Source organism: Agelaius tricolor, unplaced genomic scaffold, assembly GCF_023055355.1.
Source record: "Agelaius tricolor isolate 1412-34295 unplaced genomic scaffold, bAgeTri1.0.p SCAF_3, whole genome shotgun sequence".
Classification (NCBI taxonomy): Eukaryota; Metazoa; Chordata; class Aves; order Passeriformes; family Icteridae; genus Agelaius; species Agelaius tricolor.
The window spans coordinates 21,165,270-21,182,402 of NW_027269263.1; the positions used below are offsets into that span (position 1 = coordinate 21,165,270).

Here is a 17,133-nt window from a genome sequence, read left to right on the forward strand (position 1 = left end):
TTCTTTTAATTGTGATACACTCAAAATGTTAAAAAATTACTCATTCACTTAATCCAGTGGTGCACTTTCAGCAAACTTCCTGAGAAAAGACCCTGTGCTTTTGTCTGGAATACCTATTGACAAAAACACAGTTTTCTGTCTTACTCTGTAAGGAATTGTATCAGCTAGCTGCAGTGTCTGTCCATTTGTAGTCTCTGCAAGCTACCTGTGGGTTTTCCAACTGCTGTGGGTAATTTGACTACCCACTCAAAGCAAGCAGCTTTCTAATCCTCCTGAGCAGCAGAGGAGGGAGGTCAGCCAGTTCCAGCAGAATGCCATCCCCTTGAACACCCTGCCATAGACTAGGTACAGCTCACCAGCCTTGCTGGGAGTTGGAGGGATTAAATAAATAAAAATAATTCTATTTCTATAAAAAAAGGAAAAGTCCCGTGGGTTAAGGGAAGGCAATTATTATTCTGGAGCAGAAGTGTAGGTCTCTTCCATTAGTAAGGAGCTGCTGCATACTCTCCAAAGGATGCCTTAATCACCAGTTGCATGCTGCTGTGGCAGGAGAAATGCCTCAGCAAACATCACAGTAATGGGCATTAGGGATAGGGAGCCCTGCAACCTGCCTTGTTCCATCCTCACAAGTGGGACTAAAGATTTATGGAGCAATCAGCCCATACATACATACAGATATATATATATATATATATATATATATATATATATATATATATATATATATATGTGTGTGTGTAGTGGTTTCAGTATAATTTCACAATTTTTTTTTTGTGAACAAGAGGAAGTTTGTCAAATAAGTATTTGTTCTTTTGTGGCTGGGCTAGCTCGTGACAGCATGGTGGCCAAAATCTTTTGGTTGGTTTTTGGTTTAGTTGGTTTTTTGGTTTTGAGGAAAAGCCAGGACAGGGAATAAAGCTCTTTTCATGCTGCTACTTATGGTTAAAACAGCAGTATTTCCAACAGTTCAGTAACTGAAACGGTCCACTTAAGTCACTGAGCATAACCTGGTGTCCTCACTGTTGACAGCAAATGTAGAGCCCAGTTAATAGGTCACAGTAGCAGAATGAGGGGGCTAAATCAGACATGAGCCATCATCAGCAGAAGTACAGTCCAGATTTATCAGGGTGACCTTGAATCACTGCAAATGGAGCCTCTTAGGATACTGCAGCCCTGCTGTCAGGTAATACCTGTTTACACTATAAATATCTTAAGAGAATTAATCTTTCAGGTCCCTGTGCTGAGGTAGGCAGAAACTTCTCCCTCAAGATGTAAGAAGTTAATTAGTGTTTCATTAGATGTTGTGCACCCAAGCAGGATGTTGTGTGGCAGAAATAAAGATTAAATTAGTAGAAAGAAACCCGTGGGAAAACATCAATGCAAAAATGATCATACAAAGGTTTTACCATGTTATGTATCATCTTTGAAACAGATGAGCTCCCAATGTGTGTTAATTTCTGCTGTTTTATTTCAGATACTGTTAGAAGTGAGGGAGGAGAGAGAGACAGCATAGCTAAACAAAGACAGCACTGGGGGCCCAGTGCTTGCTGAGTTGTCAGCTTGTAGAAAAAGGACAAAAAATTTCAGATGCTTTTCTCTCGTGGAGGAAGGATCTAATGTGGTGTGAGCCAGGGACAATCACAAGAGGAAATTGGAGGAACCACAGTTTTTCCAGGTTACTGCAGGACAGCAGGGTGATCATGCATGTCCAAAAGGCATTAAAAGATCTGACAAGAGCCACATATCCAAGTAGTGTAGTCTTTTTAGCTTCTGCCTTCTGAAAAATATTTTTATGCCTTATATCCAGTCTAACAATCAGTTAATATTTTTTTCCTCTCTTGGAGGTGTCCTATTAGATGTTGCAAAACAAAAGCACTATTAAAACTGGCTTAACTTATAATGGTGTACTGTTGTTTTCCAGAGTTAAGAAATTTTTTTCCTTTTAGTTGACATTTTGACTTGACATTGCACAAGTTTTTTAATCATGCTAATTAAAAATAGTTATTTACAAATAATTAATTAGTGTTGCTTGGATTTGTTTTGGTGCTACCTTTACTAGGATATCATCCACAATGTCCAGTGCAAATCTGGGTTTGCTTGTGCTGGGCACTGTGAAGTGTTGGGGAGTACACAATCTCTATTCACAGGTGAAATGTTGGTTCCAATTTGGTGGGGTGTGCTCCAGTAGTAAGGGAAATCCTCCTGATATATGGAGTAGGTGCTGTTTCTTTACTGACTTCAAGTAGGAGCTGTTTAGAAGCATTCTGGTTATTTACACCATTACTGTTAATCTGCATGTTTGCTTTGTCCAAGCAAAGGGTAGGAAAGCTGCAAAACTCCCCATGAGAAGGAGTTTATAGCAGGAACAAGAGCTGGAAGATGGTGATTTGAAGGGAGTAGTGTGAAGTGGCAAGGAGAAGGCCAAAAGCTACAAGGTGATATTACCAAAGTTTAGGTCCAGGAGCTACTGGTCTGAATTCAATGTATCCTTTAGGTACTTGCTCTTGATCCCAAGCTGGTGGCTGGTGAATACTTTCTCAGCTCCTTGGTTTAAAATCAGTATCTTCTTTTGTATAAAATATTCAGAATATGGTAGATAATTTTCTTTGTATGGCAGCACCGTTCTTTAAGCCATAAAAAGCTCTTTCAGCCACAGATCCACACCAGCTAAAGCAACAGCGGAAGGAATGCCACTTTTATCAGAATAGGTTTTATATAAATAGGCTTTTCTGATTTAGAGCCGAGTTTCACCCCCACTTCCACCCCCGATAAAGAAAAATGCTCCTTTTGCATGTTGTAGCCAGTCTAGAAAACCCTAATGCCAAAGATTGGTGCGTTTTATTGGGCTAATCTCTCTTAATACTGGAGATCTAAACTTGGTCCAGTGTATGTCCTTGGAGTCCTTGTTCTATCGAACAGAGTATTTGTTGGCTTCCATGGTAATGCCCAGTTTGCAGGTGATGAGGGTACAACTGGTGACTGTTCCTTCCTTTTGACAGCAGTGCTGGCTCAGTGCTGGCAGTACTAGCACTGTTTCTGGAATGCCTCCTTCACTGCTGATAGAACTGCATGGCTGCATGGAGAACTGGATCAGGAAAATGGCTTGGATTTTTAATTTTTTTTCTGCCAGCTTATTTTTATCTCTTAAATTATGTAATTATTCCATAACTTGAGTTTTCTGCTTGGATTCTGTCCCAGACAATTGTTAAGATTCAGTAGCTATGGGGAACATAGAAACAGCCATTTTTCTGTAATATGTGCACTGTAGCACAGTAAATGGAGAAAAACTCATCAGTCTCTTGTGACTTGGGGGTGTGATGTGGGAGTGTGCCTTATTAGACATCTCCCCAAAGAGTGAAAATTGTATGTAGGTACTCTGAGCTATCTATAGTGAGCAGCACTTGGAGCTATTGCTTTCTGTGGACATGCTGAGTCATTTCAGAGAGAAATGCTTCTAAAATGCTGAACAATAAGCATCCAGGTCTCTGGTGTCCTATGGACCTTTTGACTGATTTTCAAATGCAATCTGAAAACCCATGTTCCTCTCCCATTTGTATTTAAATTATTGTTCTGCACCTTCCTTCTTTGTGCATAGAATAAGCTACTCTGCCTCCTCAGAATTTTCTTAATGGTTTCCCATGTGATCCTGCTTAGGGACACTCGCTTTTGTTGTCTTCTGAGATGGGTATGTGAAACCCAGGCTGTGTTGCAGTGACTGGTTAATAAGCTCCATGCACCTTGGTAAGTTGTCAGCAAAGATGCTGCTCTGCAGAGCTGCTCAGCTGCCTGGGGCCCAGCCATCACAGGGGGTTAGAGCCTTCCATACAGAAATGTTCCTTTTCAACATCTGGTTTTCCAGATCATGTCATGAGGCAGAGCCATGAGCTGAATTTCCTTTCATGGGGATTTTGTTCGACTCTTAAACCTTGAGTCTCTCCTGTGTTTCAGCTTGCACAGTGACCTACTTGTATTTTTCAGATAAAGAGAAGGAGAAAATAAAGCTTGAAGAAGATGAGGCAGCAGCTGCCAGCACTATGGCAGTCTCAGCTTCCCTCATGCCACCCATTTGGGACAAAACTATTCCTTATGATGGCGAGTCTTTCCACCTGGAGTACATGGATCTGGATGAGTTCCTGCTGGAGAATGGAATTCCTTCCAGCCCTACTCACCTGGATTTGAACCAGAATCCACTCTTGCCTGTGGCTGAGCTGGAAGGGAAGGAATCTGCCGGTGCTTCCACTGGTTCTCCTGCATCATCCTCTTCCACTGCAGTTTACCAGCAATCTGAAGCAGCCTCCAGCACAGGTACATGGAATAATATGGGGCTCTGAGGGATTTCTGTTGTTCTCATATTAAAAGGTGTCTCTGTAGATCAAAGAGGAGATATGCTAACCTGTCAGTGTTTGCTGTGGCAGGTTAAACAATTAAACATGCTCAATGTAGAGCTGTAGTTCATGTGTCAGTTCATGAAGATGCTGCCTCTCCTTTTCTTTCTCTCTTTCCATCCTATAAAGAATGAGTGTCTATCAATGTGCAGTCTGTCTATCGGTGTGCCGTCTGTTTTGCTTTTGAAATTATAAGAGCTGAAATAGCAACATAAAGTATTTGCTTTCTGGTATTGCTAATATAGTATTTTCTCAACTTGTCCAGCTTCTTACTTTCTCAGGTAATTTTACAACAGATTTGATAGCTTGTCATAAGTCATTTTTACTACCTTTGTCTGCTTGGGTGAACTTATGTGAACTTAATGTACCTCAAATAACAACGTTAAATAGAAAAACAATGAAGCAATCGTTATTGTGGTAGCCTGGGAAATGTGAAAACAGACACTTGGAAAAGGTGTTTTAATGATGCAGTTTGATGTTTTCTGGTGCTTTGAAGTGGGAATGGAGGAACAACAAACAAAACTGTGCTTAAATGGTACTAGGAAACTTCATTTGTACTGTGGAGATCTTCTCTATTAAAGAATTCAGCTGCTCAGTTTGCCCTAGATTTGGAGTTTAAACATGATAGCCATCACAGTACTATTTCATGAGCAAGCTTTAAAGAAAGCATTTTGCTCTGGACCTCTTTTGTGAATCTGTGGGAAAGATAACATGGAATTCCTTCTGTAAATTACAGGGTGTGGCTTTTTTCCTAGGTGATATATGCAAAACTTATTTATTGATCACTACTGCACATGGCAGTGACATGCAGTTTTGCAACTCATGTATATGAAGTTTTGTAAACAATAGATTAATATGATAAAGCTCATGTGAACACTACCAGTGTCAGACTTCTCTGTTGGGACGTTTATTTCCATGTGGAAAAGAAGAAGAATACTGTTGCATTTGTAGCAAAGTCTCCTTTATTTAGTCAGTTGTTTGGAAATCTACTTGTCTGACCTTTGAAGGTCCCAGGGACTGGGGTCTTTGGGCAGGCTTGTTTCTGTAAGGATTTGTATGGCACAAAACTCAGGCTGATACAAGTTTCTCCCTTCTTACTGCCACTGAAGGTGCTTTTTGTGTGTGCAAAGCATGTAATTTTTGCCAAGGAAGTATTAACTCCTGTCCTGCATCTGTCTACTCATGTCTGTTATTCTGGCATATGCTTCTAGAGTTATATTACAGACTGGACTGTGAACTCTTTCTCTGTACCAGCAGCAGTACAGCACCCACCACACCTCAGGGAAGCACCAACTAATTCGATGAGATATTTCTCACCACTGGGCAATAAAGTTGGCTTCTTTTGTTGATTCTTTTCATCCAGCTGAATATATTGTAATTTCTCCTCTTGTTGCCAGAGTCCCCACCACAAAATGAGAGAAATACACCCAGCCCCATTGATCCTGACTGCGTAGAAGTTGAGGTGAATTTCAACCCTGACCCTGCTGATTTAGTGCTGTCCAGTGTGCCTGGCGGTGAGCTCTTCAATCCTCGTAAACACAAGTTTACTGAAGAGGACCTGAAACCACAACCTATGATTAAAAAAGCCAAGAAGGTTTTTGTCCCAGATGAGCAAAAGGTAACAGATTTATTGCTGCAAACTCTTCTAGGCTTTGATAAAAATTTCTGACTCTTTGTCCAAACACTTTGACATACAGAGCTAATGCGGTTTACCTACATGATTGGTCAGAAGCACTGCCAAGAATAGAGTTGGCAAGCCAGCTGCTGTGCTTGCTGGTTTTCAGGTTTTGGTATCATGAGCTAATTACTGGCAAGGAGCAACTGATCATGCTATACACAGAAATTAGAAGAGCTATCAAGTCAAATCCTCATCACCTGCACTTTTGAAGGCCGTTGTCTATATTTGCCCAGTATTGTGTCTAATCTGGACAGATTAGACACAATAGAACAGGTGGTTTTATGTAAAAGTTCACTCCTGAATTGAAACTAAGTAAAGGAAGCATTTCAGTTGGACAGCTTCTTAATACCCAAGTCTCTAAATCTCTTTAGTTCTAGCAAACCACTTGGTTAATGCTAAAAGAAGACTTGTGTAAAGATGAAATCTTACAGTACTGTGTGGTCTCCATTTTGATGTCCAAGCCCTGCAAACCTGTGGAGGAGATTCCTCAATGAGCAGTCAGTGTGAATATCATTATACAATAAAGAGGTGTCTCCAAAACACTTGTCAGTTTGGCATCTTTTTTTTAATACAGGATGAAAAATACTGGACAAGGCGAAAGAAGAACAATGTGGCAGCAAAGCGTTCCCGTGATGCCCGGCGGTTAAAGGAGAATCAGATCACAATTCGGGCGGCCTTTCTTGAGAAAGAAAACACAGCCCTGAGGACGGAGGTGGCAGAGCTGCGCAAGGAAGTGGGACGATGCAAGAACATTGTTTCTAAATACGAGACCAGATACGGACCCTTGTAAGCACACCCTTTTCCTTGTTAGGGCTCTTTGTTTTAGCCTCTTAGACTTCTCTGCCTTCTGTAGAGACTCCCAGAAATAAAGTTTATGGAGGCTTTGCCATTTTGCATCTACACTAGAAAGAAACCAACAAAACACAAACCCTGTTTCTGTTGGCACAACTCGTTCAGGCCCTTTCCTGATCATTCTGTTGTCCATAATCTTAGTGTCCATATTTAGAACCTTGTTTTCAACACTGATAGAACATTTTCTGATGCCATACAATTGAACAGATTCACCTGTCTGGAGGAATCAATGTGGATCCCTCCAGACTGGAGAGAGCTTTTGCTATCTGTTCTAACCTTCATTTTTAAGTGGAGAAAGAGCCTAGGAGACTCTCCTCTCTCTTTCTTTTTTTTTTTATGTTTAATTTTCAAACTCTTGCTCTTTTCTCCTCTCCATTCCACCTCCCCCTCCCAGTAAAAGTGTAAAACATAATTTTAGAATATAAGTAGATGTTGCTGGGCAGCATCATGAAATTGTTTCCTCTCCCATTCAGAGGCACTAGAAAGTATCTGTTGTATAGAACTCTGTTCCTGCTGAGGAGGAATAGGAGAACCTTTAGGACAGGAAGACAGGAAAACATTCAATCTCTTGTAAAAACAGAAGTATTGCAAGGTGAATCTATGAATGTTATGCAGAATGGAGTCAGTGCAGTTTAGATTACAATACTGTCTAAATGTCTTGATAGGTTCTAATCCTGGATAACTTGCAGAAACCAAGGAGAGAGAATAGTGAATCACTCGCTTTACATATGTGGACAAAATAATTTGATGTGGGTTCTAGACTGTATTTCTACCACCACCCCTCCTTTTTTTCCTTAGGGGGTCTTTCTTCTTGAACTGCTGATAAAGCAGCATGTTGCACTTAACTGAGAAGTAAGGGAGATTTAGAAAAAGAGGTCTGGCTCATTAGGCTGAACCTTGAGTCCCAGCTGTTAAAAAATGGCCAGCACCTTATGCTTTGAAAGAAGGGGCTTTTTTAAAGAAGTAAACAAGCCACTGTTATTTTACTGCACCTTACTTGTTGTGCAAGAGATTGAGAAAGAGTTTTGGTCCTTTGCCTCGTGAACACACTATGGGATAAGCTACACCCACTATAAACGTGAACAGTTTACCTCACTGTCTCCTGTGTAGCAGTATATCTGGTCTCTCCACGCTTGCTGGTTCTATCTCCAGCATGTTTCCTGATAGAAAATTAGCACACAAGACTTGCCCTCTGGGAAGTAATCCATTCTCAGCACCAAGCACTGCTTCAACAATATATGGTGTTAAAAGAAAAAAATACGCTGTGTGTGATGTTGAGACCTTCTACACGACCTACAACTGCAAGAAGTAGAAGCTTTACCAGAAGTATATGTCTAGAAGTCCTCTTAACAAGAGAAGCTGTCTTAAGAGAGTGGCCATGTCAGAACTCTTAGGCTATACTTCCTGGCATAATATTTATATTAAGGAGTAAATGTGGGATGGTGATGTTGCGGGTAGTTGCAGTTCCTCTATTGAAATCTGAAAATACAAAAGCATTAGGGCTTATTTTCTATGCTAAAGACTAGCTTGTCTTTTAAACATAATGTGGAAATTATGAGTTTAGAGCAATTTTGTGTTGAATTCTTAAGGAAGTGGAGAAGCAGGCTAATCCACAACACCTAATGTATGCTTTGAACTATTCCCCCCCCACCCCCCGCTGTTATGCTCTTAATTTGACTAGAGTGGCTCTTGATGCAGTGTTGGTCTAATTTCTTTCAAACATACTAAAAATTGTCACCCTTTCAGCAGGGGTTTTTTCTTTCACAGGGTGGTTTGTGGTGGTGATGGTGGGAAGTATGTTATAAATAAATTGTCACACTAAACACTTTGCTTTGTTTAAAGTGACTTATCTGATTCCGAGTGATGCAACTTTAAAGACTTTTAAAAACAAAGAAACTAAAAAGCACACATGAATCGCCAGTCTTCAGAGTGAGCAGTGAAATCTGTGAGGTGTCCCAACACAAACAACTGATGATGACCCTGCCTGCCTCCTTGCCTGCAAGTACCCCATCTGACTACCCAGGGCTGGGCATGATGAAAAGTGCAAAGTCTCCTTAATTCTGTATATGGCTTTCTTATCTGTCTTTCTCACTGTAACTATGAACTACAATAAGCTTACCTACTGGGGTTTTGTCAAGACACTCAAAGTTCATGTCTCAAAGTCTGTTGACAGCCTGTGTGAATAGTGACTCTTCGTTTTGGCACTCAAGTGGAAGAAGAGAGGGAGTTTTAAATGAAAGTGTCTGTATATATAAAGAACTGCTATATTTTAAGACTCTTTTCCCTGCAGTATAATGAATTTTATTTAATACTGCAGCTCACTTCTGGTACAGTGTAGCGTATTGTGGAGTACTGTCAGTGCAGAACTAAAGACACCGGGAAGACAGCAGCCCATAATGTGTGAGGCTTCAGTGCAGAAGATTACAGCAGATGTACTGAAATGATCCAGAAAGCACCACAGTGTGCCATACAGGGAGTAATAAACCTCTATCAAATGACCCACGTAATAATAACCCACATCGGTGGCTTTCCTGCTCCACAGCTACACTGCTGTAACCTGCCTTTTCCTTTAGTTCATTTATGACGCTCACTTTCTTTTATGGTATCTTGCTGAAAAAGGATCTATTCTTCTGCTAACAACTTAGCAGTCATGGAAAAGGTGCTATTCTGAGCTGCTGATCTCCAAGTCTTTTGGCAGTCTGAAACTTCCAAATGAGTATTAGCTCCAGGAAAACAATGACTATTAGTTGCCATATTACCATTTTCTGTCTCTCGACTGCAGGACAACTGTGGTGCTGAAGGTGAAACAGCCAATGATATCCCACAGTTACAATGGGCAGCTTAAGAGTGAGGACCCTTGTGCTCGTGTGGGAGGGTAGATGAAAGCTTGGATGGATTGTGGTGATGTTTATTGTGTTTAGAAGATGGAGGAAGTAGGTGGAAGTTCCGTTGTAAGAATTTCATTAGCATAACAAGAATCTGCTCTTATATTAAGGGAGCTTGAGAACTAAATCTGTGTGGGAAGAGCAAGAGTAGTTACTTTCTAGGAAAGGAGTACAGGGCCATGCTTGTAGCCAAAATGGAGCTTGTAAGACAGGAGTGTGTTCATGCCTGGAGATTATTGAATAGCATACACCTCAAAAAAAAAAAAAACAACCTTGAAAGCTTTCTGAAGCACAAGTGCCAAAATTATGAGGCATGACTAGTTACCAGCATAGCTCAGTGCTATCATATTGAACAATTATTTTGAGTTTATGTTTACCCAAGAGATTCTACCCCTGATTTCAGAGCAGAAATACAAAGAGAAAAATGTGAGAAGCAGCAGCTAATATTGTAAGCTTAATAAAAAAAAAAAAATATCAAAAGCGAGGATTCATAACCTGTGTTTGACAGCATAACCTTTGTACAGAGCTTATATATTAAATGTAGTTTTTGACCTATCATTTTTAATGGACGATGTACTGAAGTAAAGAAAGTGTTTTTAATTTTTTGCTGGTTACCAAAGTATACCTATGAGTGTATTATTATAAAGCTCTGAGATAATCGTGGGATATTTTTATCAAATAGATAAATATCTTAGTTCCATGTTGCTGATATGGCAGCATATGTCTCTACCTGTATTGAGTACTGCTGATTTGGACTGATATTTTTGGTTTGTACTGGTTTTTGCTTTATTTTGGTGATAAAGGCCCAAACCATGGATTAAGAAAAACAAACCAGCAAGAAAACAAACAACCATGACAGCATGTAAATGTAGCAACTTTTTTCATTTATACTTTCTAAATTTTCAGTTAGCCCTGGCATGTTCTTAAATGTCATGCTTCTGTTTAAATCACAAAGCCAAAAGCTAAATAGCTGGGCAAAGAAGTTGCTTCATTTGGATCCTACTGTGCTTAGGAATATCTTTTAAATACTTACATATTGTATACAGGATTTGGTTTTGCAGTATGTCATGACATTTTAACAGCAAAATATTCAGTCAATGAGATTAGTATGTGCAATTCTATTGTTTTATTTCTGTTATCCTAAAAGCTTACACAGTGGAAACTAACAGTGAATGTTCATTAGATCTTTCTTTCAGAGAAGACTGTTAGCAAACATTTGTGCTTCCCTGTAGGACAATGCAGATTTGCACAATCTGTGATTTATGTGTCTACGGGTTGCAAAACTGGAAAATCGCACTTTAGGGTGAGGGCAGCTCAACTTTTGTAGCTGGAGAACTTGGTGGTGTTGTTATTAAGAAGCAGTATCTTTAAAGATAGATGAGAGGGTAGTAACTATTTAAAGGAGTGCAGATATAGCCACACAGAAAATACTGTGCAATGCTGAACTCCTTTCTCAGTTTTTTACAGTCTCAGGGAGTTAAGTTTATTGCTCCAGAGCTCCCTGCTCCTCTCGGAATGATTCACTCTATCATTTTGTTTCTTTGACTAGGATGACAATCCTATCTGTAAGTGATAACTTGGGTATGTTTTCTTAGTGATCATAAGAAGAGAAATACTCTTTTGGCTCAATTTGAATATTAAAAGATGCTGAACTGACACTGTTAGGGTTTCAAGTTCTCTAGCCTTGGAACATACTCTGTAGAGGCCATAAGTTTGCCTGATGCCAACCTACCCCATTCCACAAAGGGACCATCTCCGAGGGGAGAGAATAAAGGGCATGTGCACCTTTCAGCATCACTGCAGGGATTGCCAGGAAAGAGAGCAGTTCATGACAACTGTACTTTCATTAGGAAGAAGATTGACACCACATGGCCATTTCGTAGTACTAACTTTGAAAATATATAAACTGTGGATGAAATTTGTGGACAACGAGTGTTGTTTTACTCTACAGAAGACAGCAGCTATGAATAAATAATGTGCAATTTTTAATACAGTATTGCTTTCATACATGATGATCTAATCTACGTATAGTGGGTTTGTGTCTAAAAATTCCAAAAAGCTTAGTCTTTCACCTGTTGCCAAGATCTGCTCCCACTTAAGCTGGTGAAAAAGATCTCATTAACTCCCACAGGAAAAAGTCTTTACTCTTATGTGGTTATTGTAAAGTTTTAGCTAGTGCTGGAGTCATGGGTGTCTTTGCTTTCCTCTGAAGCATTCTGTGCTGGGATCAGGTGGATACATCTCAGATTGCAGGTGTAGTGTTGGTAAACTGGTCCTGATAGTTTTGATATTCAGATAATATGAACTCTGCTTTTTTTTGGTCCTCCATGGACAGAGTGAAAAAGTAGTGTATTATAAACTTGTGTTGGAGGAGAAATGTTTTCGGGTTGTTTGGTTTTTTGCTAAGCGTCTTTTTGCAGTAACATCTTATGTCTTTTCTGACAATTCTCCATTTCCTTGCTGTGCTGTTTGAGTGCCCAAGGTGTTCTAACTAGAAATCACTTTCAGCATTATCTGCAGGCCTGCTACTAATTGTACCAAATCAATTTCAAGTTGGGAGGTGCAGTGGAAGCCCAGCAGCTTTGGGAATGCTGTAATAAAACCACTTATGCAGAAATTATTTTTTTTTTTTTGTAGATAGCAAAAAATAATGGACCTGCACAGAGGAGAATATTGCTGCTTCAGTGTTGTAAGCCACCTGAGCTTAAAAGTTCCTTGTGATCAGGTGCTTTCATTTTTAGTGAGAGGAAGGTATCTCAGACCTTTGTAAAATCCAGATAGGCTTTTGTTCACCCTTCTAGTTTTAGCTGCTAAGCACAAGATGAGAAATGCAAATTTATCTTAGTGCATAAATCTCATATTTTTGGCAACTTACACCTAAATCCATAAAGAGCAAAATCATTTGTTAGTGCTAGCATTGTGCCTTTGCAGCACTACAAGACTCAGACTGGCTTTCTAGATGTTCAGATAATTACTCTGGTCTGTATATCTGCCACTGTAACATGGTGAAGATAGATAAACTCACAGTTGAAGACTGGGAGAATGGTAGAAAGAATAAGCTTAACTAAATATCTGTGGAGATGCTAACACAATGCTAATTGAGAAATTACAGTGATTTAACTCATCATAATGCAAATTGGCATACAGATGTAATTTGTTAGTTTGATAGTCTGCTATCCCTCACGAGTCACTTTTGGAATGCAAACTTCTTGAAGTTCAGACACCTACAGGGAAAAAGGAATCCTTTGAGTAGGTACATACATAGATAGACATAGATACTTGGCAAGGAGAGCAAAGAATGAAAGAGGAAGAGGAGAGTAATGCAAAAGTCTGACCTGAGTGAAATTGCTAAAACTGACTCCTCACTGTTTACAATTTTAGGCCAGTTTGAATCCCCTCAGTTTAGCATCATACTGAAGATAAGTAATTATTTAGGTCTTGGGAATCTCCTTGTCTTGATCCTACTTCCACAGTCCCGAAAGAAGTGAAAGGAATATACAGATAGGGAGAAGAGTTACTGCAGAAAGGCATGAAAAAATAACTGTTGCTTCAATTAAGTGTGCTGTTGCGCTGGGACTTGACCCGCCAATGTGACCTGGTCAGTGCTGTCTCGTGAGGAAACTACTATCTGAGGCCCCAGTCTTTTAAGGCCTCAATTCTGCTGTCATTTCTGCATGGGAAGAGCCCTATATCTGTAGAGAACCATGTGGACTTCACAGGATCTGTTATTGAATGTGAAGCTCTGCCCAGGCAGTCAGCTGCAGAATTTTGTCCTTAACACACTGTCCAGTTGTAGTTATAGGGCTTATATTAAGTGTAATCTGGGTGCCTGTTATATAGCCAAAACCCTTGTTACTTCATTTTCCTAACTAAGGCATGAGCAGAAGCCCTTTGCTGTACAACATCTGTAAAAAACTTTAAAATGTACTTCACATATGTCTAGTAAATTAAGGCATGTGATTTTGGTCTGTGGGTCTCAACAAACCTTGCTCGTGTACCTGCCTGAATGTTTTCCTAGATCTGCAGCTCTGTTTCAGTGAGAAGGATGGTGGGATTTGTTCTCTCCAGGGGGCACAATAGCAGCTCTCACCTGTCCCACTGTGGTGACTGCTCGCTACTGGCCAGGATCAGGGATGGATGCATCCTCCGCACTTTTATGTGAAGTTGTCTGAAATATGGTGATTAACATAATTATTGGAATACTGTATTTTGTATAACTTAGAACATGTAAATACACTTTTAAAACTAATCTGTTCTATGAAGTAATAAATAAGTGCTTCCATTGTAATATCTGAATATTGTTAATGCTTCATGTAGCTTGATTTGGGATTATTTCTTTCCTAGAGAACTACAGAAATCAAAACAAAGATTGATGTTGTGGAATTCTAGTCTAGTTGTGATGCTTTCTATCAACAAAAAATGTTTTAAAAATAATAATGAGCTACGTAAGCAGAGAAACTAAGATTTTGAGGGAACTGATTCTCTTCCAGTCTTTCTTTAACAGTAGTCACTGATTACATTCATAATTCTACTCTTCCCATCCTGTTAGCTGGACAGTTGATTTGTTTGTGAGTAGCATTTGGAAAGTAGCAATATTAAATTATTTGTAAACTTCAGTGACTGAGGAAAACTAAAGCTGGGTGGTTTTTGTTGGGTGTGTTTTTTTAACTATTCTCTCTTTTGGCTCAAACAGATCTGTCTCCACCCTTCAGCCAGACTGCAGCAAGTTGCAGTGCAACAGTGAGTGACTGTTACTGAAGCTCATTTGTGACTTAGATAGTCTACATCTTTATTAGTTCCATTATGTACATAGATGACACAGGTTTCCTGTTGTGGTGTGGAGAGAGAGAGAAAGGGAATAATGACTTGTGCTTTTGCTGAGTACATGTTCACTGGATGCTGCACAGCTGGACCTTTCATCAGATTTCATGACCTTTTCTATCTTGTGTTAAAAAGAAAAAAAAATAGAAAACAGTGGAGTAAGAATCATAAGTAGTCTGCTAGGAAATCTGAACGCTTGGGTTTTGAGGAGGAGGTGAGATTAATCCATCAGCCTTCATGTAAAGAAATTAGTCTGTGATGACACTTTCTCCAGCCATCATGTAACTTTGTCTTTAATGCTGTACTGGAGCAGTCTCTTCTCTGGTAACAGCTGTGTCTGCAGTGTTCCATAAATGACAAAGCCACATCTTTTGTAGTGGGCAGAGACAACGGCATCTCTTTTTATTTTCTTCTATTTTCTTTCCTCCTCTCTCAGTGTCTGTAGGCTGTAAAATAGCTATGAAACAGCTAAGCAAATGTGCAAGTTATTCTGAAAACTCTGTTCTTGTTAAGCTTTTTCAGACACATACAGTTTTTAACTGAATAATTTGAGGGAACTCCTATCTGCTATATTTGGCCTGAAATTCTGTTGCCTCTTGGATAAAAGTATTTTTTTGTCTTCAGATGTGACACTGATCTGTCCCATTCGTTCAGTGGGATGGATGATAAATCTGCACAGTATTTATATAAGATACAAATCTGATCTTAGTTTTACTGTGCGTTAAGTTGTTTAATCTCTTGGATGTCTACTCCTTGAGGTTGTCTATATAATTCCTGTATATGTAGCTGCTTTTTGAAGCAGTCCATCAAGAGCATTTGAGATCATCCTGACTGAAAATTCTATAGAAGTGAAAGTGATAATAAAGGTTGTAAAGCAGCTGGGTAAAACTGTATTACCATAAATGGTTTTAATTTATATATGAATCTTCTGTCCCAAACTGCTTATTTTGTACATAAACCTAAACACTCCTGGCAGCTGATGGGTGAAAATAAAGGTGCTTAAACAGCAATCTAATGAGGAAAGGGCATTTCACTATTACAGAGTTGGTATTATTTTATATTTCCATTTATTACACTTTTTTAAATGTATAAACCACAGATTCTCAAAGTCTTCGGCTTGGATTTTGTGAGTAGTTTAAATCCTCTCACCTCTCTGCTCGTAACTGGTTTTTAAGAAAAAGAAAAGCTTTTGTTTAAAATGTAAAATTTTGACTGTATTAAATTCTGTTAGTACCCTTCCTTTTTAAGAAATAAAATGTATATTCCACTATGCTGAGATCCAGTAATTTTGTTCTCTAGACAGCATACTGTGTGGTGTACAGCTCCACTGCCAGCATTACACCTGCAGTTTGCAGTGAAGTTGGTAGACACTAAAGCAGCTGATCACCTTTTGGAAGCAGGTTCTTGCTGTGTATTTCCCATGTGTTAAATGTGCTTGGTAACAGGTATACAATTCCCTGCTTTTATTTTCTGGATTAACTGATTTCAAAAGCATTGCAAGGTTTTGTGTTTGTCCTGCAATGACTCTTGGTTGAACTCTCAGGTAGGGGGAAAAATCTGAGAACAAGTCAGCTGCAGACAACTTGGACCATGCTTTGTTACACTGGGGCTGAGAACATCCACAGAGTAATCAGAATTTTACTTTTTTTTCATGGGAAGAAGTAAGGTTCTGAATAAGTAAGTTTTTTTCCATGAGGACAGCTTTCTCTGTACCTTTCTATGCGTTTTTTTTAACTAAACCTTGGTTGGTCGGTTGATTTGTTGAAGGATTTGGTTGGTTTGTTGTTGTTTTCATTGGTGGTTGGGTTTCTTTGTTTTTGTTTTCCAAAAGCTGGTAATTGAAGATCAACCTGGTAAGAAACTTACGATTTCTATATATTCACTGCATCTCACACGTGCTTTCAAGGTAGACAAGATCACTGGTGCTTCAGTATAATCTCTAGATAAACTGCAGGAAGGATCTTTGTTGGATCTTCACTTTTATAAAAGGTATCTTGGATGATTAGTGATGGAGGGTGGTAGCAAGGAACAAACAAACTGTCAGTGAGTTGTTTTTCTTTGGCTGTCTTCCAGAGCCATGGCAGGATTAGTGACCCAGGCAATTTGTTTATGAAAGCAGAAACCTTTCCTCTTTAGAGGGAGGGGCCTGACCTATACTACATACCAAAGGCCAAGGACTTGACATGGCCAAGGCAAGGATTTGCCCTAGAAACTGAGTGGATGCAAGGCTGTGCTGGATGTATCCTTCTGGTGTTACATGGCCTTAACAGAGTGGAGAATATTTGGCATTTTTTCCCTGTTGGGATATCAGCTGGCAGCAGCACCAATGTTTGTTACACTGCCTTCTTTTCAGGGAGCTTGAATGTTCTCTTGGGTGGGTGGGGAGTAAGTTTATAAATGTACTAACTCTGCACATTATATTACTAGTTCCCTTTGGGAAATGTTGCAGCTATTAGTGATCTGAAATATGACAACTGCTTACTCAGCCTTTTTCCTGTTGTGTTTTGGGAAG

General features: G+C 39.5%; 1 protein-coding gene across 4 annotated transcripts in view; it reads left to right on the forward strand.

Annotated features, from left to right (window-relative positions):
- Positions 1 to 15,891, forward strand: part of TEF (TEF transcription factor, PAR bZIP family member) — a 22,542-nt gene extending 6,651 nt beyond the window's left edge. For 2 of the 4 annotated variants that reach the window (XM_071423000.1, XM_071422997.1), the window contains exons 2-5: positions 3,979 to 4,305; positions 5,783 to 6,003; positions 6,638 to 6,849; positions 8,758 to 15,891. In XM_071423000.1, coding sequence (XP_071279101.1) covers positions 3,979 to 4,305; positions 5,783 to 6,003; positions 6,638 to 6,849; positions 8,758 to 8,779 — 782 coding nt within the window. In that variant the 3' untranslated portion in view covers positions 8,780 to 15,891. Of the gene's footprint in view, positions 1 to 3,978; positions 4,306 to 5,782; positions 6,004 to 6,637 lie in introns of all 4 variants that reach the window. The other 2 variants (XM_071423001.1, XM_071422998.1) reach the window with 1 other exon arrangement.
- Positions 15,892 to 17,133: the final 1,242 nt, after the last annotated feature.